The sequence below is a fragment of the Pseudorca crassidens genome, chromosome 3 (genome assembly GCF_039906515.1).
Source record: "Pseudorca crassidens isolate mPseCra1 chromosome 3, mPseCra1.hap1, whole genome shotgun sequence".
Taxonomy (NCBI): Eukaryota; Metazoa; Chordata; class Mammalia; order Artiodactyla; family Delphinidae; genus Pseudorca; species Pseudorca crassidens.
In genome coordinates, this window is record NC_090298.1 from 61,024,245 (window position 1) to 61,051,171 (window position 26,927).

A 26,927-nucleotide genomic window follows, 5' to 3' on the forward strand; every position below is an offset into this window, starting at 1 on the left:
ACCAGCAAGGGAGAGCGTTTCCTAGCGAGACTGTGTACTATAGTCACTGAAGTGACGTCCCCATCACCTTTACCATACTTTATGTATAGGAAGCAAGTCACAGGTTCCCTGACACTCAAGGGGAGGGGAGTCCACAAAGGCATGAACGCCCGGAGGTAGGGATAACTGGAGGCCATCTTAGAGTCTGTTCACACAGAGAGGAGTGCTGTTGAGGGAAAAGGCTTTGAGCTCCTTAGAAAAAGACAATAAAGGCTATATTCATACTGCCCTCATGCCTTATGGTTGGCCTTTATAGATTATGGCTAACACTAAAATAATAATGTTTTTCCATGTCTCTCTTCGTGTCCTATGCACTAGGTTTTACTTCTAAAAATGACTTGTTTCCCTTTTCTACCATTAGAAATCGCATCAGCCTCTCTGGATGAGAAAGTCAGCCAGAAAAGATGGCTGTTGTTGATCTTGGTTTTGGCTGGACTGACTCAGCCCTGTGGGTAGTTGAGAGAGGAAAGGCCTTTGTAAACGCTCCCTAAGTCTTTGTTAGAAATCCGTCCCCCTAGAGGAGCCAGGTATGGGGCAGGTGTGATAATAACCACAGCTGGATGCCAGGCTTATTCACAGCTGAAGGATTTAATTGGGCCCGATTCATCACTTTTTCAAAGTGCCTGAAAGCTTAAGAGTATCTGCCCAGGCCTTTGATTCCAGCTCCCAAAATACATTGGGAGGGGCAGTAAGGGTAGCAGTAACTTTGGCTTGATCCACGTTTGACTCGCGTTGGTAAATTGTCCGCACAATTAAGGCTGAGGGACAACACCCCCTCACCAGCCTATCCCGCCCCGCAACAGGCACATAATCAGGTGTCCTTTACAAATTCATTTGAATACAAAAGTCCTCCTTTAACTTTGAGGAAGAACGATCTCTATCTATCTATCTATCTATCTATCTATCTATCATTTATCTATCTATCTATGACTAATGTCTCTGACATTAGAGTCTCTTTAAAATGATAGTGTATACGAATTTGAGTTGAGGAATGAGGCAAATCTGATCCTTCAGTGTTTTCTTGGGGATAGAGGCGCACGGAGAAGAGAGTGGAAAGGATGGGCATGGTGAGGTGGAAGCTCCGTGTCCAGATTCCGAGTCCCAAGAAACGCCAGACTGGGCAGAGCAGGCTAGACTCGATTTCCCTCGAGGGGCGGGAGGGGCGCTGCAGGGATCGGAATAGCTAAAGGTGGGGGGTAGGGGTTGGGGGGGGCGCTAAGCGGGCTCAAAGTCGGGGCTCACACCCTGAGAGGGGCGCTAGGACCCAGGCACTCGCTGGCTCGGGACGCGCCTGGGGAGTGAAGGCGCAAAGAGGCTCAGGCTCGCGGCCAGAGTCCCGCGGAACGACCAGCCCCTCGGCGCGGGGTGCGGTAGCCCTGTGCCCTCTGTGCGGCGCTGCGGCGCGGGCCAAGGGCACCGCTGGGGCGCCCAGCAGCCGCCCGCCACCGGCATGGACCCGCCGAGTGCGCGCCAGGTGAGCCCGGCGCGTGGGGTCCGCATATCCTGCGCGCCGCCCCCTCCCACCCCCGCGTCCAGAGCTGTCCCCACACCCCTTTAGACACCCCGCAGCCAGGGAGAGGCTCCCCCCACCCCCGGTCTCTCCGTGTCCTGGTGCCCAACTTCTTTTTTCCTTCCCAGGAGGGGAGCACCTCGAGTGTCTGCTGTAACCTCCCGGTTTATAATTTCGAATAATACCAATCGCCCACCAACAGCGCGGTCGGCATATGTGTGGCGCTTTCCCTGGCACTAGCTGACCTGCTGCTACGTCGGGCCAGCTGCACTGACTCCTGTTGCGCCCCGAGTTTCCCACGACGTCTCCGCGCGATCGCGGTGCCCCTGCCTTCCTCCGCGCTTGCCGTGGCTGCGAAGCTGCCTCCCCTCCCGGAGAGCGAACAGCCCACCGCCCCAGCCCTCTGGCGTGGGTGGAGGGCAGGGCACTTCGGTGCCCGGGACTCCGCGATCCGGGGGACCCACTCCAACCCGCGTGCGCAGCTCCCCAGACCGCGCTCGCTGGGCACCCAGACGGAGCATGTTTATACCACCCTCCTCCGGTGGGGGAGATGGAATGTGGGTGCAGAGAAGGGGCTCACGCTGTGGGGCGTAGGAAAGTGCGGGTGAGAAAGGGCTTCCGTGCAGGAGAGGCGTTTCGACCAAGGCGGAAGCTGCGCAGGAGAGCTGCCTCTCTGAACTTGGGGGTGACCTGCTGGGCGTCCGAGTGTCTCCTGAAGCGCACTCAGTTACCAGGATCAAGTAGACGCGGTCCCTGGACGGTTGCGGGAGGGGAGGCTTGCACCCGCATTTATAAAGGCTTGCCGAGAGGTCTTCGCCTTCAGAAGGCGCTCTGTACCCCCAAGACTAGTCGTGCCCAACCATTCTGCTTCCGGCTCAATCTGATACCAGTTTACCGTCTCCAGGTTGCCAAAACCAGAGAAACGTCGCTGACGAGTCGCTATGGGCGAGCTTTGAGTTGCTAGGGCTGCAAGACCACCGTGGTTGGGTGGTGGCTATGGTCCCCGCAAATCTTTGCGGGCCGCCAGGTCGGGGCACTGGGGGGCGTGCCTGCTCTGATAATCACAGACGCGTGTGTCAGAACCTGAAGTTAAACGCATAGTGCTAACCTAGAAGAGAAACTTCCTCTAAACTGTGTGTTGGAAGACAATCAGCAAAAACATTTACACAGGGCCCGTGGGGGTAGATGAGGGGCAGAGGACCCGCCCTCTGGGATTTTATAATCTGCTGGTTAGCATCGCCGGTTCTACCTGACTGCCCCTCTGACACTGAATGCCCTGTTTTAACTTTGCTCGGTTTTCCAAGAAGCAAAAACGGAAGAATGATAATTTACCAGCAGTGGAAGGAGCATCTCTATTGGAAAGCTACTACCTGGGTTCCAGCCCTACCTGTACTACTGACCAGCTGTGAAACTTTGGGCAAGACACACAACCTGTCTGGGCCTCCGCTGGCACAAAAAGCTCGAAAAGACCCTTTCATTCTGGGAGCTTCTGTAACAGTAATTTGGCAAGCTTACATAGCCTTCCCATGCTCAGTGGTTCTTTGGAGTCTAAATTGCGCTTGCTTCCACAGAGCATCCATGGACCAAAGAAATACTAGATCAGAATCAGAATGTGGGTGAACTGTGTTTTAATTCCAGTCTGTTTATAGGGCTGCACAAATCTTTCAGGTTTAAGGTCTGTGGAAATAAGCCTGGCTGGCTCAGTTAATACTTAGAATGCCCCGGGAAGGACCTCAAATAGAAAGTCCTGTTTTAAGTTAGAGTATGGTTACATAAAAGGTTCTTTCTGTGCATTTGAAAGATCTGTGCCATAGCCACCCTGTTACCTAAATGAGTAGAGGAGAAGCCCCAAACTGATCCCTCCACAGAGGAGGGCTGGGTATACTGCATACTTTGTGGAGGCATCTTGGGTTATACCTGATAAACAACTTATTTACCTGGGAATGACGCTGTTAATATTAACTTCTCAGAAAAGCAGTTTATCAGTTTAGTAATGAAATAATGAAATTGTCTTTAGAGGCTATATTAAGTATCAGAATGCCTAATATTGCTAGAGTTTATTGGGGTAAGCGCTGCTTTAAAAAGCACTGCCTTTTTATTTAATTTCAGGCAGGGAAATAAGCAGGATGATTTATTATGTTTTCTTACAAGATAATTTTTTAAAGGAGATAAAAAAAAGCAGAGTAAATACAATACGAACTAAAGAAACCTTGTTTCTTCAGGTTCCAGAGATGAATAACATCATCATTACCGTAATGGTGCACATCTATTAAGCACTTACTGTCTGCCAAGCATTGTTCTAAGCACTTTATGTACCTAGTCTCACGAAATCCCATCAACAACTTCTGAAGGAAGTGCTATAATTTCTTTCAACCTTACAGCCGGGGGAACCGAAGCTTCTTGCCCGAGATCACCTAGCTGGTAGGCGGTAGAACGGACCAGCTCCTTGAGCTCATTGCGATCATTCAAACGATATGCAAGATGGAGGAGGTGGGGAGGGTCAAAAGTGCCTACTGAGTGTTGGGTACTTTATACCCCTCAGTGCATGGATATTAATACATCTTTTGTGAGTTGTATTTTTATTTTCTTTTTTCTAGGTATTCTTTCTTGCTTTTAATATGATTTGGGCATCTTTTAACATGAGCAAAGAGAGTGACCTCTTTCTTTTTAACTTTAGTACATAGATTTTTTTTAAATTACTACTCACTTTAATTAATTAATTTATTGGCTGCATTTGTGTCTTCGTTGCTGCACACGGGCTTTCTCTAGGTGAGGCAAGCGGGGGATACTCTTTGTTGCTGTGCGTGGGCTTCTCCTTGCAGTGGCTTCTCTTGTTGTGGAGCACAGGCTCCAGGTGCATGGGCTTCAGTAGTTGCGGCACGTAGGCTCAGTAGTTGCGGCACGCAGACCCTAGAGCACAGGCTCAGTAGTTGTGGTGCACGGGCTTAGTTGCTCTGCGGCATGTGGGATCTTCCTGGACCAGGGATCAGCCCGTGACCCCTGCACTGGCAGGCGGATCCTTAACCACTGCGCCACCAGGGAATTCCCTGGTACATAGATTTGAGTGCAGCTGGATGAACCATCACAGATTTAACCAATTCCCCGTGAGTTGGCACTTGGATTCTTTTGAAATTTTCACACCATATATGGGGCTGGCATTCTTATCTATATATTTCTGTGCACCTATTCAGATGTTTCTGGTAGATCAATTCCTAGGGGTGGAATTGTTATGTGAAAGAGCATGGTTCCTAGTTGATGTGTACTTTTTAATAGATACTGCCAACTTGCCTTCACAAAAGGAAATGTAATTTCTGGTTTGGGGTCCAGTTCTTCTGCTAACACGTTTTTGGGCTTTTGATAAATCAGTGAGACCCAGTGAATGGGTCTCAGGTCTATCATTTATAAACTAGGGGTGGTAGGACTTGTTCGTTCCAAGGTCTTTTCTGCAAATATGTATAATTAGAAGATGAACAAAAAAAATTGTCCGTATTTGATCATTTTTTTACCTACACAAACAGAAGTTTAATATGGGTTCGCCTATGACACATGAACTCCTAAAATACCCATTTTTGGTACCCCAGGTTTCTGAGATTGATTTGTATGTGGCCTTAGCTCACATGCAAATCTGTGTCCTGCTCTCTTTTTATAAAGGTACCAGTTGTACTGGATTAGGACCTACCCTAATGACCTCATTTAATGTTAATTATCTTTTAAAAGGCCTTCTCTGCAAATACTGTTACACTCAGAGGCAGTAGGGGCTAGGACTTCAGCCTGTGAATTTGGGGGGACACACGTCAGCCCATAATACACTGTCTCTGTCAGATGGCACCTACTGAGGTGTAGGCACCCTGTTTTTATTTGAGGGCAATATGTTTCTGAAGCTACATCATGGAATCTTCTCTCTCTTCCTATTGCATGTCCCCCATTGCCTAAAAAAAAGTGTTTTTTTTAAATTCCCTGGGTGTTCTTTAAAGGGGCTCAATATTACTACTTGTATCAAGTAACCTTTCATCAGTGACAGTGAATCTCATGTGAGACAGGGTGACTGTAGGTGAGAGGTGGTAGTAAGCATTGTGGTTAAGAGCCTGCGTCTTGAAGCAGGCTGCCTGACTTCTAATCCCAGCTCCATCACTCACCAGCAGAATTTCTTCATCTGTAAAATGGGAAGAGTAATATTTACCTCACTGGGTTATTGTGCCAGTTAAATGAGATGATGTATGTAAAGTGCTTGGCATATACTAGGGGAGTCAAAAATGGTTGACTATTATTATTTTGCAACTTCAGAAGCTCACGGAGCCTTTCAGGCTCAGTGTGCCCTGCCCCAGGCTGCACGCCAGAGGCACAGACAACCCAGAGGCTCTGTTCCTGGAGCTCCCAGGGCTTCCATGTGTGCCCTAGTATGATAGTCATTGCATGACCATTGTCAGAATCCAACAGCTCACACACATTAAAGTCATGGGCTCATAATTCGATTTGAAAGCTGAAAAGGAACACGAGAGATATTCCCTTAAATAACTCATTAAAATGATCATCCCCATTTCAGTTGTGGCAACTAGGGTTGGCAATTAAAATGATATGTAAAAGCAGCATTTCAGTTTTTCTAAGATGTACACTTGCCAATTTTAATGCCCTTGGAATCAGAGTGTGTTTTGCAGTCAATGGCACCTGAGAGTTAGGAATCTTTACCCTTTAACCTACCTGGGAAGATGACCGCAGACTTACCTTCTCACAGCAACTTTTCCTTGGAAACATAAGGGGTTAAGGTAAGTGTGGATTTCTCTATACCTGGGGTGGATTATTTGTCTTGATTATTGTGAAACTCTAGATTCCTGGAACTGCCCTGGGACTGGGAGAACGTGGAGCGGTCACGTGGCCTTAGGCCTGCAGGACTAGAGCGATATAGAGGCCAATAGGAAACCAAGGCTGTGGCTTCTTTGGGGCAGGGTGAACCATACACATCATCCCTAGCGACTGTGTTCATCCCTGCTGTGGTAGAGGGAGGCCAAGACTCTGCATCGGGCGTAGTTGCTGGCCTTCCTACGAGACAGCAGATACATACTGTATTTCCCATCCTTTTTCCTACTATGAAGCTAAGGAAGGGCAGTGCTGGCTTAAAGTCAAGTGTGTTGTGAATTGATTACCTATCTGGATCTGTGACTACTGCTGGTGGGGCAGCACCTTATCAATTGCTGTTGGCCTGACAGTGATTGTGATGTATTTGTCATTGCCTGTGAATTCATCTACTGAGTTTTAGCTTCTGATGTTTTCAACTTTTCAATGAGATAGGTACATTGTTGGTAATACATGTCGAGTTTAATCGCTGATTAAGATGACTTCAAAAAGGTTACACTGTGATTTGGCACTGAAACAAAAAGTTATTGTTTACCTGGTTACAAAGAGAGTCAGGGAAGTAGAGCATGGGGTATAAATTTGATATTGATAAAGCAAATATTTGTCATTGGAGGAATGACACAATTTCACTTCTGTTTTCTTTGCGTTTTTTTTTTTTTTTTGCAAAGTAGCAGCCAAATGATTTTAATAAAGAAAATATACCCACAAGTGCATAGAGCTAGATTTATGTTTTATTATTGGGATATGTGCAAAAGGATTACCTATCACGTCAAGTAACTAAACTGAAGGCAGGAGAAATTGTCTAATCCCTCAGTACAGATGAAAAAATTCAAGGCTATGAGAGGCTAGTGAGGCCAATTCTTGTATCTTACACAATTGTCATTATGCCATTATGTCATAGTTTAATGGGCAGCATTTTTTTTTTCGTAATGGTACGTCAAGCGATGGTGTTTGTACAATCAGTGGTATCTTAGATTTGATGGCATATGGCAAAAGTGGTAAAGAGGAGACTGGAACATAGGTCTCCTGCCCCCCCAAGCAGTTTAATTTCCCCTGCACACACACTCCCTGACCAAGGTATTGTCTGACCCCAGCTTCCAGATTGGTGACAGAGTCACTTGCATGACCCTGAGAGTGAGAAGCCTAGGCTGCAAAATTTAAGGAGGTCTTCAAGGGCAGGGCCAGCATCTGAGAGTGAGCGCCTCCTTAAAATTGCAGTCTAGGGCTTCCCTGGTGGCACAGTGGTTGAGAGTCCGCCTGCCGATGCAGGGGACACGGGTTCGTGCCCCGATCCGGGAGGATCCCACATGCCGCGGAGCGGCTGGGCCCGTGAGCCATGGCCGCTGAGCCTGCGCGTCCGGAGCCTGTGCTCCGCAACGGGAGAGGCCACAGCAGTGAGAGCCCCGCGTACCAGAAAAAAAAATTGCAGTCTAGCTGCCTTATCCTAGTCCCAGCCCCGGTTCTGATCTTTGAAAGGGATTTCAAACTTTTCCCTAGATGATTAGGAAAATTAAATGGAAGTATAAATGGATGAAAAGGCAATCATCTAAAACACATGGCCAGCCAATATCCTGCATTGCAAATATGAGTGCTCCTGAGTGAGATCTATGGAGAGCATTACCAAGAGTGGTTGGGATGTTGCTAAGAAGGTGACCTCATAAATGCATTAACACTGCATGAGTTCCTTACCCTTGTACATGTGTTAGGAGGCCATGGCTGATTAAATAATAGGAAAACAAATGATTTTTCTAAGTTTTTAGGATCTTTTGTTCTAGTTCCATTTAGCATTTTTTGTTTGTTTGTTTTTTGCGGTATGTGGGCCTCTCACTGTTGTGGCCTCTCCCATTGCAGAGCACGGGCTCCGGACGCACAGGCTCAGCGGCCATGGCTCACGGGCCCAGCCGCTCTGCGGCATGTGGGATCTTCCTGGACTGGGGCACGAACCCGTGTCCCCTGCATCGGCAGGCGGACTCTCAACCACTGCACCACCAGGGAAGCCCCCATTTAGCATTTTTAAAAGGAAAATTCAAGGCCATTTTTCTTGCAAAGGAATGGAATGTGAAGAGGAAAATTCAATTCCTCATCAAGTCTCCTCTGTTTTGAAAACTGCACAAAGATCTTAGTAACCCAAGAGTGCTTTACAAGGCTGGGGAGTTCTAGATCCTGTCCTGTCCTGGCTGGTGGTGGTGATATGAGGAAGACTAAGATAAATAATATTGACAAAGCATTTACTATGAGCCTCTTTGTCAAACAACCCATTGAATGGCATATGTGCTTAAACAGCATCGTTTTGCAATACACATTTTATGTTTCAAAGAGGAAAAGTGCAGTTTTATCTCAGAATGGCATTTTCCGAGGGACAGTGGCCACTGAGGTATTTTCACCGTCTTTTGTTGAGCAGGTTTTTCTGTTTAATAAGGAAGGGCATTTCAGATCTTTTAATGCGGCAGGCATGGAAGTTCTCAACATGCTGTCACTCACATTGTGGGAATCCATCCTGTTGGAAGGGCCATAGCTCCCCCATTGATCTCTACAATAGCAGAAAATACAGCACAGCTGCAGGGATTGCACAAGAAAGGAAAACAAGCAGGAACATGGGAGAGGAGAGTGGAAGGAGGTGAGGGGAAGGCGTCTGGAGGAAGGGGAAAGCTCTATGTCCCAACCCTTTTGCGTCACAGCCCACAGAGGGCAATGATGATGTTGTCTGGGATGCTGGAGGTGGTGGACAAGGCTCTGTCTGCTCCAGGCCCTGCATGGGTGGCCTGAGGGCTGAGAGAACCAGTCTCTTGTCAGGCTATTCCAGTTCGGTCAGTCCATCTGAGAAAGCCCTGGTGGAAAGTGTAGCCCTCAGGAGGAGGGAAGGAGGGAGCCCAGGGGCCACTGGATTATCCTACCCACCTGCCTCAAACACTGGATGGCCTCTTGCCTCGGCCCGCATGTAGCTGACATTCTTTTTTTTTTTTTTTTTGGCAGTACGCGGGCCTCTCACTGTTGTGGCCTTTCCTGTTGTGGAGCACAGGCTCCGGACGCGCAGGCTCAGTGGGCCATGGCTCACGGGCCCAGCCGCTCCGCGGCATGTGGGATCTTCCCGGACTGGGGCACGAACCCGCGTCCCCTGCCTCGGCAGGTGGACTCCCAACCACTGCGCCACCAGGGAAGCCCGTAGCTGACATTCTTATTTCATCCCAAAGCCCTGCCTCATATGCTCGTCTGCAGGACTTTTCTCAGTTTCTGTCTGAGCGAGATCTGGAGGCCAGGAAGAGCTGTGGGTGGCAGAGGAGGATGAAGGCAGCCGAGGATGGTAGCTTCTTTCCTCTGACTCCTATTCTATAAAAGGAGCAGGTTTCCACTGTCCACGTGACAAGTTATTACTGAGCCTCCCGCATGTGTCAGACAAAGTTTCTCTCCCTTGGTTCTTACCTTCTGGTGTGGGGAGTTGGTAAAGAATGAGAGAGTGAATCAAGAGAAAGCAAGCAAGTCAGAGGGCAGTATGTGCTAGGGAGAAAGAGCACCAGGGCGAAGGTAAAGCCGGAAAGGACTCCCTGAGGTGGGGTGGGGAATGTTGGTTTATTCACTAGGGAGGTCAGAGAAGGCCTCCCTGGAAAGGTAACATTTGAGCCGAGACCCAAAGGAAATGGGGAGTGAGCCGCGTGGATAGTGAGGAAACGCGTTACAAGCAGGAGAAATAGCAGGTGCAAAGACCCTGAGGGAGCATCCACATGTTCAAGGTACAGCAAGGAGGCCAGTGTGGCAGGTAGAAGCTGATGTCAGAGAGGTCACAGAGGGTCAGGCCGCTGAGGGCCTCGTCCTCTGCTGTAAAGGCTCTGAGCCAGGTGGGAGTGATGGAGCCTGACTTAAGCTGTAGGAGGATCATGCTGGCTGCTGTATTGAGAATAGGCTGAGGGGAGCCAGGGTGAAGCCTTGGTCCAAATAAAGGTCCACCTCCACTTGGAAGCCTTTCCTCATAACCAACCTTTGAGGGCCCCTAAGATAGTTTTAAAGGAGAAAGGTGGATCATAGTTTGTTAGCTGAAAAATATCACTCTAAATAAATGAACCTAATCAGTGGACAGATGAGAACTGATGGAATCATTGGTTGCAGAAATGTATCTGATAACTGGGATGGTAGAGAGAAAAAGAGAAGCCCACCATCCATGGATGTGGTGCCATGGCCAAGTGAGTCACAACCAAAAGCCAAGAGAAAGCAAGTCTTTCCCTGATACATGACCTGACACACACCTGGGTGTGACAGAGGTGCTCTTGTGAGCTTCCTTTCACTTGGTCCCAACGATATCAGTCGTTTCAATGACTGCTTTCACAGATCTGAAAATCCCACCATCACTTTGGGTCTAACATATGCATCAGCTGTCTGATCTGTTGGCCAAGGCCTTCTACAGAATTAAAACAACTGCTGGCCTCTCAATACATATTCCAGAAAAATTTCAATCAGCTAAAGGCAAAATAGGCTCAAGAATAACATGATTAGTAAGGATTGGTGAGTTTATTTTCTTGTGCTCGATACTCAGGTATATTTCTCATACCATAGGCTGAGTGGTTTAAACAACAGATGTTTATTTTCTCACAACTCTGAAGGCTAGAAGTCCAAGACCAAGGTGCCATCAGGGTTAGTTTCTGGGAGGCTTCTCTGCATGGCTTGTAGATGGCTGCCTTCTTGCTGTATCTTTTTTTTTTTTTTAATTTATTTATTTAACTTATTTTTTTATTTTTGTCTGCGTTGGGTCTTCGTTGCAGCACGCGGGCTTTCTCTAGTTACGGTGCTTCTCATTGCGGTGGTTTCTCTTGTTGTGGAGCGCAGGCTCTAGGTGCACAGGCTTCAGCAGTTGTGGCTCTCAGGTTCTAGAGCACAGGCTCAGTAGTTGTGGCTCATGGGCTTAGTTGCTCCTCAGCATGTGGGATCTTCCTGGACCAGGGTTTGAACCTGTGTCCCCTGCATTGGCAGGCGGATTCTTAACCACTGCGCCACCAGGGAAGCCCTTGCTATGTCTTTATAGGGCCTTTTCTCTGTGTGCTCACGGAGAGCTCTATGGTGTCTCTTCTTCTTCTGAGGGCACCAGTCCTATCAGATTTGGGCCCCACCCTTATAACCTCATTAATCTTAATTACCTCCTTAAAAGCTCTATCTCCAAGTATAGTCATTGAGGGTTAAGACTTCAACCTTTGAATTTTGGGGGGCACACTTCAGTCTATAACATCAGGCAAATGTTGCAAGTTTTTTAAAAAAATAAATATATACCTTTGAAGTGTACAGCTTGCTGGTTTGGGCAAAGTATGCAATCACAGAATATGCCCATGAATCGTTACCACAGTCTAGATATAGAGCAGTTCTGTCATCCCATCCCTTGTGCTCCTGCCCAGTCAGTTCTCAAAGCCACCATAGACCTCAAGTAGTCACTTGTCTTCTTTTTATTCCAGTAGACTAGATTTATCTTTTTTAGAGTTTAATATCAAGAAAATCATACATTAGCCTTTTGTGTCTGTCTTCTTTCACCCAGTGTAATGATTTTGAGATTTGTCCATATTACTGTGTATATCAATTAGTTTGTCACATTTTATCATTGAGTTGTATTCTGTTTTATGGATGTACTACAATTTATTTACTCACCTGGTAATGAACATTTGGGTTATTTCCAGTTTGGAGCTATTATTTTAAGCGCTGCTCTAGACAAGCCTCTGGGCGTATATTTTCATTTCTCTTGGGTGAGTGCCTAGAATTGAAATCTCATGGTTGTAAGGTAAGTGTATGTTTAATAAGAAACTGTCAGACTGTTTACCTTCCCAACAGCAATGTATGAGAGTTCCAATTGTTCCACATCCTTGTTGTCACTTGGTATTGTCAGCCTCTTCCATTTTTAGCTATTTTAGAGGATGTATCTCATTGTGGCTTTATTTGCATTCCACTAATGACTAATAATGATGCTGAGCATTTTTTTTCACGTGCTTACTGGCTATTTTAATGTCTTGTATTGTGAAGTGTCTGTTCCAAACTTTTTGCCCAATTTTTAATTGAGTTGTCTTTTGGTTATTGATTGTAAGAATTCTTTATATATTCTGGATACATCTTTGAATATATAGTTCTTCCAGTCTGTGGCTTGCCTTTTTATTTTCTTAAAATTATCTTCAAAGGAGCACACTTTTACACTTTTGTTGAATTCCAGTTTATCAAGTTTTTTTTCTTTTATGGGTTATGCATTTTACATTCTTTCTAAGTAATCTTTGCCTCCCTGAAGTTCATAAAGATTTTCTCCTGTGTTTAGGTTTAGCTTCTTTAGTTCTATGACCTATTTCTAGTTAATATTTGTGTTTGGTGTAAGGTAAGGGATGAGGGTTGCTTGTTTGTGTTTTGTTTTTGTATATGGATATCCAGTCATTCCACCACCATTTGTTGAAAAGCTTGTATTTTCTCCATTGAAGTGTCTTGACACTTTCATTGCAAATTAATTGACTCTCATAACCTGAGTCTGTATGTGGACACTATCCTTATGACAATACCACTCTGTCTTCATTACTATAGCTTTATATTAAATCTCAAAATCAAGTATTGTTTATCTTCCAACTTTGTTCTTTTTCAGAATTCATTTGGCTATTTTGGGTCTTTTGCATTTCTACATAAATTTTAGAATCACCTTGACAGTTTCTAACAACAACAACAACAACAAAACCTGCTGGGGTTTTGATTAGAATTGTATTGAATCTATTGATCAATTGTGAGAGAATTGAGATCTCAGCAATATAAAGTCTTCTGATACAAGAATATTATACGTATCTGTTTATTAAGGACTTTTTAATTTCTCTCAGCAGTGTTTTATAGCTTTCAATGTGGAGATCTAGAGAGAAACTTTTATACTTTTTAATATCATTGTAAATAGTATTTTAAATTTCAATTTCCAATTGTTCATTGTTAGTATATAGAATACAATTGATTTTTGATTGTTGACCTGTATCCTGTAATTTTGCTAAATTCACTTGTTAGTTCTAGTAGCTTTCTCTGTAGAGTCTTTAGGATTTTTTATGTGCACAACTATGTTGTCTGTGAATAAATAAAGTTTTACTTCTTCCTTTCCAATCTGAGTATTTTTCTTTCTTTTTTATCTCTTTATTGTGCTGGATAAGGCCTCCAGTATAGATTTGGTGATAGTGCACATCTGTGCCTTGTTCCTGATCCTCTGTTCCTCATTTCACTTTTAAGTAGGATGATTGCCGTCAGTTTTTCATAGATTTTTTTTTAATCAGATTGAAAAATTTCCTTTCTACACATGATTTATTGAGAGTTCTTATCATGAATACGTAGCAAATTGTCAAATGCTTTTCCTACATCTATTGAGATGATGGTATGTTTTTTCTTTTATTCTATTAAAGTAGTGAATTATATTGATTGATTTTTTTATTGTGGTAAATGCACATAACATAATATTCACCATTTAAACCATTTTAAAGTATATAATTCAGTGCTGTTAAGTATGTTTACAATATTGTGCAACCACCTCTACTCTCTAGGTCCAGAACATTTTGCTCTCTCTAAAAGGAAAGCCCATGCCCATTAGGCAGTCACTCCCCATTCACATCTTCCTCCAGCCCCTGGCAACCACTAATCTGCTTTCTGTCTCTGGATATTTCATATAAATAGAAAAATAGTATGTGGTCCTTGTGTTTGACTTCTTTTACTTAGCATAATGTCGTCAGGGTTCATCCATGTTGTAGTATGTATCCGCACTTCATTTTTTTTATGGCTGAATAATATTCGATTGTATAGATATACCACATTTTGTTTGATCATTCATCTGTTGATGAATATTTGGGTTGTTTCCACCTTTTGGCTATTGTGACTAGTGCTGCTATCAACATTCATGAAAAGGTTTTTGAACATCTGCTGTCAATTCTTTGGGATGTATACCTAGGAGTAGAATTTCTGAGTCATATGGTAACTCTGTGTTTAACTTTTTGAGGAATTGCCAAACTGTTTCCATAGCAGTTTCACCATTTTACATTCCCACCAGCAACAATGTATAAGGGTTCCAGTTTCTCCACATCATTACTAACACTTGTTATTTTTCTTTTTAAAAAAGTTTTAGCTATCCTAGTTCGTATGAAGTGACACCTTATTGTGGTTTTGAATTGCATTTCCCTAATACGCTTGTTGGCCATTTGTATGTCTTCTTTGGATAAATTTCTATTCAAGTCCTTTGCCCCCTTTTCCATTGGGTTGTTTGTCTTTATGTAGTTGAGTTGTAGAGTTCTTTATATATTCTGGATCATTAACCCTAATTAGGTATATGATTTTCAAATAGTTTCTCCCATTCTGTGGAGTGTCTTTTCACTTCCTTGATAGTGTCCTTTGATGTACAAAAGTTTTTAATTTTGATGAAGTCCAATTTGTCAGTTTTTCTTTTGTTGCTTGTACTTTTGGTATTGTATTGAAAAAACCTTTGCCAAATCCAAGATCATGAAGATTTGTCTCTATGCTTTCTTCTAAGAATAATTTTAGCTTTTAAATTTGTCTATGATGCATTTTCAGTTTTTATATATGGTGTGAGGAAAGAGTCCAACTTCATTCTTTTGCACACTGATTGACTTTTGAATGTGAAACTAACTTTGCATTCCTGGGATAAATACAACTTGGTCATGGTATACTAGTTTTTAAAATATATTGCTGGATTTAATTTGCTAAATTTTGTTAGGGTTTTTGCATCTATGTTCAGGGATATATTTGCAATCTTTTTTTTCTTATAATGTCTATGTTTTAATTTGTTTTTGCTTTGGTATCTGGATAATTCAAGCCATATAATATGAATTATGAAGGGCTTCCTATTGCTTAATTTTATGAAAATGTTTGTGTAATGTTGGTATTATTTATTCCTTGTGAGTTTTATAGGCTTTACCAGAGAATGTTTCTGAGACTGGAGTTTTCTTTGTAAGCAAATTTTAAACACAAATTCAGTTCCTTTAGGGAAATTTAGATTTAAAAATAATTTTTCTTGAGTGAGTTTTGGTTCTTTGAGTATTTATAGGAATATGTCCATTTTATCTAAATTATTAATTTATTCACATAAATTTGTTTGCAATATTCTCTTCTTACCCTTTTAATGCCTATAGGGTGACTGATGTCAATAACTGGTGTTGTCTGTCTTTTTTTATTGGCCAATCTTGCTAGAGGTTTATTAATTTTGTTGATCTTTCTTAAAAACCAGCTTTTTTATACATTGAGTTTGTCTATTGTTTATTTGTCACCTACATGTTAATTTCTGCTTTTATATTTATTATATCCTTCTTTCTTCTAAGTTTAGATCTAATTTGCTCTTTCTTTTTTCCTAGACTCTTAAGTGGAATCTTAGCTCACTGGATTTGGACCCTTCTTCTAACAAAAGCTTTTAAAGCATATATTTCCCTTTAAGTACTACTTTAGCTGCATCTACAAGGTTCAATTTCTTTTCATTTTTATTCAGTTCAAATATTTTCTAATTTCCCTGTGCTTATTTGACTTATGGGTTACTTAGAAGTATGTTGTTTAATTTCCAAATATATCTGGATTTTTCAGATAATTTTGTTATTGAGTTCTACTTTAAATCCACTGTGATCAGAGAACATTCTGTGTATGAGTTCAATATTTTAAGTATATTGAGACTTTTTTATGGATTAGCCTATAGTATATCTTGGTGAATGTTACATGTGTACCTTAAAAAAATGTGCATTCTGCTCTTACTGAGTAGTGAGATAAATATAAATTATGCCAAGTTGACTAATGGTATTTTTATATACTTACTGATTCTTTTTCTATTTGTTATATCAGTTTCTGCAAGAGGAAGTTTCCAAATATAATTGTGGATTTGTTTATTCCTCTTTTCAGTTTTATCAGTTTTTGATTAATGTATATTGAAGCTCTGTTATTGAGTGCTTTCATATTTAGGATTGTTATGTCTTCTGGATGAACTAACCCCTTTATCATAATGAAATGCCCTTTGTATTCCTGAGTATAGCTTGTTCTGAAATCTACTTTATGTGATATCATTATAAATACTCCAGCTTTCTTATATTTAGTATTTGCATGGTATGCCTTATTCTATCCTATTACTTTTAACTAATCTGTGTCTTTATATTTAAAGTAGATTTTTAAAGATAATATATACTTGGTTTAATTATTGTGCTTGGATCATTTACATTTAATGTAATTAGTAATCACAATAATTTAATTAAAATATCTCTATGGTATGATATAAGGCTATCACATTAATATTTGTTTTCTATTTTTTGCATCTGCTCTTTCTTTTCCCCTCTTTCTCTGCATTCTTTTGTGTTGGGTAATTTTAATGATTTTATTTCATATTAGTTACTTCTTTGTTTCTTTTCTTAGTAATTGCTCTTAGATTTATAGTATATACTTTTAAAGTTATCATAATGTACTTTCAAATAATATTATGCTCCTTAGTGTTTAATTCAAGAATCCTACAGTATACTTCCATGTACTCCCTCCCATTCTTTGTGCTAGTTTTGCATTTTACTCCTACATATTTTATAAATACCACAATATATTGCTATTATTTTTGCTATAAAGTTAATTATCTTTTAAAAGCAATAAAAATTTTAAAAAAGTATTTTATATTTACCTTCATATTTATAGACATTCCTTGGAGATATTGTGGGTTTGGTTCCAGACCACTGCAATAAAGCGAATATTGCAATAACACGAATCACATGAATTGTTTTGTTTCCCAGTGCCTATAAAATTTCTGTTTACGCTATACTGTAGTCTAGTAAGTGTGCAATAGCACTATGTCTGAAAACAATATACATACATTAATTTAAAAATATTTTGTTGCTAAAAATTGCTAACCATCAGATGAGCCTACAGTGAGTTGTAATAGTAACATCAAAGATCACTGATCACAGATCAGCATAACAAATATAATAATAATGAAAACATTTGAAATATTGCTAAAATTACTAAATTGTGACACAGAGACACAAAATGAGCAAACTGGAAAATTGGCACTGATAGATTTGCTTGTTGCAGGGTAGCTAGAAACCTTCAATTTGTAAAAATTCACTATCTGCAAAGTGCAGTAAAGCAAAGCACAATAAAACAAAGGGTGCCTGTATCATTTTAATGATATTCATTTATTTGTGTGTATTCAACTTTCTAACTGGTCTCATTTTCCTTCTGCTTAAAGAACTTTTAAAACTTTTCTTGTAATGCATAATTGCTGGTGATGAATTCTCTCAATTGTTGTTTGTCTGAAAAAGTCTTCATTTACCTTCATTTTTTTGAATATTTTTTCTGCACAAATAGACAGTTTCTTCTTTTTTTTAATATCTTTATTGGAGTATAATTGCTTTACAAGACTGTGTTAGTTTCTGCTTTATAACAAAGTGAATCAGTTATACATATACATATGTCCCCATATCTCTTCCCTCTTGCATCTCCCTCCCTCCCACTCTCCCAATCCCACCCCTCTAGGTGGTCACAAAGCACCAAGCTGATCTCCCTGTGCTATGCGGCTGCTTCCCACTAGCTATCTATTTTACATTTGGTAGTGTATATATGTCCATGCCACTCTCTCACTTTGTCCCAGCTTACCCTTCCCCCGCCCCATATCCTCAAGTTCATCCTCTAGCAGGTCTGTCTTTATTCACTTCTTGCCCCTAGATTCTTCATGACCTTTTTTTTTTTTTTAAGATTCCATATATATGTGTTAGCATACAGTATTTGTTTTTCTCTTTCTGACTTACTTCACTCTGTATGACAGACTCTAGGTCCATCCACCTCACTACAAGTAGCTCAATTTCGTTTCTTTTTATGGCTGAGTAATATTCCATTGTATATATGTGCCACATCTTCTTTATCCATTCATCTGTTGATGGACACTTAGGTTGCTTCTGTGTCCTGGCAATGGAAAATAGAGCTGCAATGAACATTTTGGTACATGACCCTTTTTGAATTATAGTTTTCTAAGGGTATATGCGCAGTAGTGGGATTGCTGGGTCGTAGGTAGTTCTATTTTTAGTTTTTTAAGTCACCTCCATACTGTTCTCCATAGTGACTGTATCAATTTACATTCCCACCAAGAGTGCAAGAGGGTTTCCTTTTCTCCACACCCTCTCCAGCATTTATTGTTTGTAGATTTTTTGATGATGGCCATTCTGACTGGTGTGAGGTGATACCTCATTATAGTTTTGATTTGCATTTCTCTAATGATTAGTGATGTTGAGCACCCTCTCATGTGTTTGTTGGCAATCTGTATATCTTCTTTGGAGAAATGTCTATTTAGGTCTTCTGCCCATTTTTGGATTGGGTTGTTTGTTTTTTTGATATTGAGCTGCATGAGCTGCTTGTAAATTTTGGAGATTAATCCTTTGTCTGTTGCTTCATTTGCAAATATTTTCTTCCATTCTAAGGGTTGTCTTTTTGTCTTGTTTATAGTTTCCTTTGCTGTGCGAAAGCTTTTAAGTTTCATTAGGTCCTACTTGTTTATTTTTGTTTTTATTTCCATTTCTCTAAGAGGTGGATCAAAAGGATTTGCTGTGATTTATGTCATAGAGTGTTCTGTCTATATTTTCCTCTAAGAGTTTGATACTGTCTGGCCTTACATTTAGGTCTTTAATCCATTTTGAGTTTATTTTTGTGTATGGTGTTAGGAAGTGTTCTAATTTCATTCTTTTACATGTAGCTGTCCAGTTTTCCCAACACCTCTTATTGAAGAGGCTGTCTTTTCTCCACTGTATATTCTTGCCTCTTTATTAAAGATAAGGTGACCATATGTGCGTGGGTTTATCTCTGGGCTTTCTATCCTTTTCCATTGATCTGTATTTCTGTTTTTGTGCCTGTGCCATACTGTCTTGATTGCTGTAGCTTTGTAGTATAGTCTGAGTCCAGGAGCCTGATTCCTCCAGCTCCATTTATCTTTCTCAACATTGCTTTGGCTGTTTGGGGTCCTTTGTGTTTGCATACAAATTGTGAAATATTTTGTTCTAGTTCTGTGAAAAATGCCAGTGGTAGTTTGATAGGGATTGCATTGAATCTGTAGATTGCTTTGAGTAGTATAGTCATTTTCACAATGTTGATTCTTCCAATCCAAGAACATGGTATATCTCTCCATCTATTTGTATCATCTTTAATTTCTTTCATCAATGTCTTATAATTTTCTGTATACAGGTCTTTTGTCTCCTTAGGTAGGTTTATTCCTAGGTATTTTATTCTTTTTGTTGCAATGGTAAATGGGAGTGTTTTCTTAATTTCACTTTCAGATTTTTCATCATTAGTGTATAGGAATGCAAGAGATTTCTGTGCATTAATTTTTTATCCTGCTACTTTACCAAATTCATTGATTAGCTCTAGTAGTTTTCTGGTAGCATGTTCAGGATTCTCTATGTATAATATCATGTCATCTGCAAACAGTGACAGCTTTACTTCTTCTTTTCCAATTTGGATTCCTTTTATTTCTTTATCTTCTCTGATTGCTGTGGCTAAAAATTCCAAAACTGTGTTGAATAATGGTGGTGAGAGTGGGCAACCTTATCTTGTTTCTGATCTTAGTGGAAATGGTTTCAGTTTTTCACCATTGAGGACGATGTTGGCTGTGGGTTTGTCATATATGGCCTTTATTATGTTGAGGAAAGTTCCCTCTATGCCTACTTTCTGGAGGATTTTTATCATAAATGGGTGTCGAATTTTGTTGACGCTTTCTCTGCATGTATTGAGATGATCATATGATTTTTATCCTTCAATTTGTTAATATGGTTTGTCACATTGATTTGCGTATATTGAAGGATCCTTGCAATCCTGGGATTAACCCCACTTGATCTTGGTGTATGATCCTTTTAATGTGCTATTGGATTCTGTTTGCTAGTATTTTGTTGAGGATTTTTGCATCTATGTTCATCAGTGATATTGGCCTGTAGTTTTCTTTCTTTGTGACATCCTTGTCTGGTTTTGGTATCAGGGTGATGGTGGCCTCGTAGAATGAGTTTGGGAATGTTCCTCCCTCTGCTATATTTTGGAAGAGTTTGAGAAGGATAGGTGTTGGCTCTTTTCATAGAATTCACCTGTGAAGCCATGTGGTCTGGGGCTTTTGTTCGTTGGAAGATTTTTAATCACAGTTTCAATTTCAGTGCTTGTGTTTGGTCTGTTCATATTTTCTCTTTCTTCCTGGTTCAATCTCGGAAGGTTGTGCATTCTAAGAAGTTGTCCATTTCTTCCAGGTTGACAGTTTCTTCTTTCAGCATTTTAAAATATCCCTCCATAGTCTTCTGGATTTTTTAGTTTCTAATGAGAAGTCTTTCATTCTTATCTTTTTTCCTCTGTATTTATTATGCCCCTTTTCTCTGGCTTTTAAATTTTTTCTTTTTATCAGTTTTTCCAGAATTATATTATATTGTGTCTTGGTATAGTTTTCTTTTGGTTTATTCTGCTTGAGGTTTGTTGAATTTCTTATATTTGTTGAGTCACCAAGGCTCTTTTAGTTTTCTTTTAGCTTTCTCTGTCTTTTTGCTTTAATTTGAATAGTTTTGATTAGCATGTTTTCCTGTTCACCAATCTTTTCTACTACAGTGTCTAATATGCTCTTCGTCCTATCTAGTGACTATTTGATATCAGAACTTGTATTTTTCATTTTTAGAACTTGATTCCTTTTTAAAATCTCTTCTTTTAAAAAAATTATCTTCTTACAATGTTTATGTTTTCCTTTCAATAATTGGACAATAGTTATAGTGGCTCTTTTAATGTTCTTATCTGTAAATTCCAATATTTCTCTTATTTCTGTTTCCATTTGCTGGTCTTATGGTTATTGGCCATATTTCCTACTTAGCATACCTAGTAATTTCAATTGTGTGTTAGACATTTTAAATGTTACATTGTTGAGTGTTTAGATTTTGTTTTCTTTAAAGAATGTTGGATTTTGTTTTGGCAGACAATTAAGTTAATTTTGGTTCAGTTTGACCCTTTAAAGAATTGTTTTTAAAATTTTAAATGTATATCTGGAGTAGTCTTTTCCAAGCATTCTTTAACCTTATTCTTAAAGCACGACTCACTGGATTTTCCAGTAAATTTTTGAGTGATCAGCAAGGACTTTCTATGCTGGCTGGTGAGAACTTGGATGGCTTCCAGTTCTTCATGAGTTCTGAATTGTTCAGCTTACAGCTTTCCAGTCACTCTCTTCCTGGTCTGTGGAATTTTACCCTACTCATGCTTGTCTGAGTATTTAGTAAACTTTCAAGTATCCCTCAGTACTCTTTGTATATATAGTTTCCTGTTTCTGAAACTCTGTCTCATAAATTCCATCTGCAAAAGCCTCTCCAAACTCTGATTTCTGTTACCTCAAGTCAGTGACACCACTGGACTCTGGCTGGGTCTCCTTCCCTGCCCCAAGGTATGGAATGTGTCTCCAGGATAAAAGGTAAGGTAATATTGTATACCTCATCTGTTTTCTTTCTCTCAGGGATGACAGTCCTGAGCTACCTATTGTCCAATATCTGAAAATAATTGTTTTGTATATGTTATCTGTTTTTTAAGTTGTTAATGGAAGACGGGTAAATTTGGTCCCTGTATCTTCATCACAGCCAGAAGTAAGTCCACGCTACAAATATTTATTCATGATCCTACACAAACGGTTGCCATCTTTTTTTTTTTAAGGTTGCCATCTTGAATGCAATTCTATTTGAAGATATACTCTGATATTTTGTGTTCTTTTTTATTCATTCTTCTATAATTTAAAATATAAACAATGGATATTGCAAAGAAATTTGGAAGAACTGCACTACATTGTTTATAATTGTGAAATTGTCTGTCCCACAATGGCTTCTGTGCCTATTTTCCTTTTCCCACACATCCACTCCGAATAGAGCTCATATGACTTTCTGATACAGTATTTAGGCTCTGAAATGACTCTCAGACCTTTCTCAGGGGAAATTTCTAAGCACCTGATAGCTGGAGTTCTAATAATGGCCATTCATGTCTTGCTTCCTACATTTCCTAGGAATAGAGGTTATTTGAAGTTGCGGCATCTCTAACTCATTATTATATATGTTTTATACTTGTACATACAGGAGAACATATTAAAAGTACAATTACTGTGGAAATTTATGCCATCTGAATTATAATAAGCTATGAATTTCTTACAAAACTTTCTGCAGTTTAGTGCTTAAAATGTCTTATAAATGTATAGACTTTGTGGCTGGGCTGTATGTCTCTCAAAAGTGTTAAGAAAGGGAAAATCTTAAATCCTGGCTTGATTCCTTAATTTAACAACATGAGACAATTCTCATACTATATTTCTCCTAATGTGTCGTTTTCATTTCTAAAATCTAGGGTTGTTTTTTCCTTTTGAAGTTGATGTTTTTGTTGGTGATTTCAAAAAAATCCCCCATTAAGAAGGATCTGAATCTTATCTTTTAGATCTCAGTGAGAAATACAGTACATATTGCCTAAGCCATATATATATATATATATATATATATATATACACACACACACACACACACACACACACATATATATTTAAGGGCTATGTAAGATTTTTATAACTTATAAAATTTTATGACTCTACGCTCAACAGAAAGCAAGTAATTATTTAGCCATGCTGGGTGGGACTTCAGGTTAATGGTAAACAGAAAGGAGATGTTGAAAGATTTCATATCCAAAGGTAGAAGAAGAGAAGTATACAGAGATACATCATACATGCAGAAATTGTGTACAGAGACAAAACATGTAAAGTACAACACTTACATAGTAAGCCACCTCCTTAGTAGTAGCCATTGGTATTATTGTTATTCAGCCAGTGTTCTGAAACTAATTTTATTTGCTTTGTGTAGTTACACTGGCTTGAATTCACACTATCTTCCTCCTCCTATTCCCTAGGACACTGCTTTCCAGAACTTTACTTATTGTTCCTAAAAGTTAGTGAACGCTTGTCTTCCTAGGCTTCAGCACTGTATATCAAGAAAAAGAAAACCAGGTATTCTACTGGAAATTTATCTAGCTCTGCTGGTGTGCATTTAAACATAAAGTTTACTTCTGTAAGCTCCCCTGCCCCCCGCCCATGCCACAGCATGCTGCCATGTCTTGAGAACCTGTCCTAAGAAGTCCCTGGCTTGGAGGGGCATCACTGAAACCCACAAATTTACAGTTGTTATAAATTGCCAGATGATAGTGCTTTGTTACATTGCTTTGTAAAATTAAACATTCAGGTTTATGCACAGGTTATATTATGCTTCAGAAAATAAAACATCACAGGTAAAGCGTTTTTTTTTTGGTCGTTGTTTTTGTTTTGTAATATTGTTATTTTATGTATAGCAGTGGTTTTCAAAGTGTGACCTGGCATCAGGAGCATCTGCATCATCTGGGAACCAGTTACAAATAAAAATTCTCAGACCCTGCACTCTGTTTTAGGCAATTTTGATGTATGCTAAAGTTTGACAGCTGCTGGTGTGGCGAACCCTGGAAAGGCTCCTATAGCAGACTTAATTTATTGTAAGCCACATCATATGAGGTATGAAGAAGTAATCAGTCATACCCCCAGCTACTGTTGCCTAGGAGATGTTTAATGGTGTAACACGGGAAGTGCCACGCTGCTGAGCAAATGTCAGACTCCGAGAAGGAAGAGCCTTTCTGCCAAAATCCCTTCTAGAACACCTCCTTTCACAGCCCTAGCAGCCCAAGGGAAAGGATTAAGACATCAGAACCACGGAAGGTGCTAATGTAGGGCCCTTGGGCTGATCTGCAGCCTTGAGGCGCCTTTAGCTAGTTAAGAGGGAAAATCCCAGGGCTCAAAAGCTGTCCTCGAAGCAGAAGTATCAAAAGACCGAATTTAACAATCTGGACATGAAGCCAGAAACTCATATCCCTGTGTAGACCAGACTGTAGGGAAACCCAAGGACGTCTTGGCAAAGAGACTGTATTCTTAGCTGCACTGGGAAAGGAGGGCCATGACCTTGTTAGTGTGGAGGACCTAGAAGCTGACTTGCCTTCTCACTGTGTGCTGATATGGCCTTTTCTCTGTGTGCGGGCCTGGAGAGAGAGAGAAAGCGCTCTGGTGTCGCTTCCTCTTCTTATAAGGATATGGGTTCTATTGGATTAGGGCCTCACCCTTATGACCTCATTTTACTGTAATTACCTCCCTAATGGCCCTATCTCCAAATCCAGAACAGTCCCTATTATCCCATGCCTGGATTATTATAGCGCCTTACTGATCCTCATTCCAGACTCCCTTCACCAGTCCTTCTTGAATATGCAACCAGATTCACCTCAGTAAATTCGCACTTTTAAGGTACAGTCTTACTGAGAAAACCTCAGTGATTCCCAATGACTAGAATTTTGCCAAACTCCTTACTCTGGCATTTGGTTCCCTGGTCCGAGCCTACCTTGTCAGCCAAAATAATGCTATACTCTTCCCCCACACCACACACCTTTTGAATAACCTACTTCATTGTTCTTCAAGCATTCAGTTTGTGTGCCCACCTCTAGGCCTTTGCTCACATTATTCTCTCGGGAATGGCCTCTTTTCCACTTATTCAAATACCGCCCTTTCTTCCAAGTGCCACACTCCTCAGTGACATCTTCTGCATCACTCCACCCACAGTGATCTTTCTCTCTGCGCTTGGGTTATTTTTCCAAAGCAAGTGTTAACACACTTCTCTGGGTGTGTGTCTGTGTTCCTGATAGAACTGTCTGAGAGTGGGTACTGAGGATGTTCCTTCTTTGCGTCCCTCTCAGGACCTGGCACAGTGGTGGGTGCTCAGTCTTCTTATTGCGTGGATTGGTGGATGGATAGATGACAAGACCGATACTCCTTTGGTAAGGTTTTTTGAGAACCTTAAATGTCATCTCCTCTGAGAAAACATCCATAACCTACCCCCTCTCTATCACATCAATGTATTTTGAATCCCTGTACAAGCTTCACCACTACCAGAGAATTGTAGTGTTTGTTTGTCCTTCCAATCCCCCCATCGTATTCTAACTCTATAGAAGAGACTGTTTCTGTCTTGTTTCCCAGTGCCTAGTTAGTGTCTGATACATGGTAGCCCCTCAGTTAATATTTGATGGAATGAATGAGTGAATGAATGACATTAGCATCACCTAGTGTAATGGAATCTTTTAGAGCTTAGCAAAGTGTGTGTGTGTACACGTAGAGGAGGACCTGCTTAAAATCCTGAACCTTTTTTTATTTTATTAGCCATGAAGCATTGAGGAAATGTCACACTAATTTAGAAACAAATGTGCTTTGCTTTATATATTATATAGCTTAAGTCAAATCAGAGTGAATTAATAATTTAAACCCTGACTTAATACCCCCCAAAATTATAGTGCTGTAGAAAAGTATTCACTGAAGCCATGCAGTCTACTATTTTTTTTAGAAAGCCAATGTTTAATCATTTGGCAAACACAAACTTATTTTGCAAGACAAGAATTTGTTTCTAAATCTAGATTTTTACATGGGGAGTTTCCTTAAGGGTGGTAGGACCTACATTGACTTCCACTACATATAGGAGAATTTTCAGTCTTCCATTTTCTGTCTTCTTTCTTCCCCTTCCAACCTTACCATCCCCACCTCAGGAGACACTGTCTCGTTATCTCATCTGCTCACTGTCTTCTGGATCCACCAAGGTAAATTCTGCCTCTGTGCCTTTGCTCATGCTCTTTCCCTTGCTTGAAAAGTCCTCAACCTCTGGTTGAGGTCCAACTGACATGTCCCCTTCTCCAGCAAGCCTTCCCCAATTGTCATAACTACTAAAAAGAATTGCTGGTACTTGCTCATTTTTGCTCTTATGCCTTGAGTGTCAGCTCATGTATTATGCTCTGTCACTTCTTGTGTGTAAGTCTCATCTCCCTGATTGCTCTAGAAGCTCCTTTGGAGTAAGGCTGTACCTCGTGCTTCATTTGTATATTCTTTTATGCCTGATGCTCTTGTGAAATGTATTCACAAGATTTTTGGAAATGAATATTTCATTTTTCATAGCCTAACTATGTGAGTCCAGGAGAATTCTGAAGATGAGTAACAAGAAGACTCTGGAGGCCCCTCTCCAGGGCTGATGCAGCCTGCCGCTGCGCCCCCCCAGGTCCCCCGCCATGGTGTTCTTGTTAATGGTCAGATCACTTTTGAGTACATGGATTCAGGGCCCAGTGTTCAGTGGATTCCATGTTTGGTGACGTTAACCTAAAAAAGTCAGATGTTGGCTGAATCACCTTCCTGCATCTCTTTTTGCATATTCTACAACTGGCTTGGGAAAACTATCCTGTGGGCCAAACCTTCTCCTAAATTTCACTTGGTCTGTGGTAAAACGTCCAAAAAATGATACATTTACAGTTAAACATACAACTTACAACTTATTTTTACTTCCTTAAAAGAGCTGTAAATCCACTTGGTAGGAATATTTCACCATGAAAATGGTTCCCATGTCTTTTTTTGACTCTCACTTTCTTTTAGCCTCTGTACCTTTGTGTCTCTGTGCCTCTGGTTTTGTATTTCCTTTGTAAATTACAGAGAAATTTGTAAAAGACAGAGAAATTATTTCTGTCTCCATTT

General features: G+C 40.7%; 1 protein-coding gene across 1 annotated transcript in view; it reads left to right on the forward strand.

The window, feature by feature from the left end:
- The first annotated feature begins 1,399 nt into the window (after positions 1-1,399).
- Positions 1,400-26,927, forward strand: part of PDE8B (phosphodiesterase 8B) — a 286,354-nt gene continuing 260,826 nt past the window's right edge. The window contains exon 1 of the mRNA XM_067731048.1: positions 1,400-1,513. Coding sequence (XP_067587149.1) covers positions 1,490-1,513 — 24 coding nt within the window. The 5' untranslated portion in view covers positions 1,400-1,489. The remainder of the gene's footprint in view (positions 1,514-26,927) is intronic.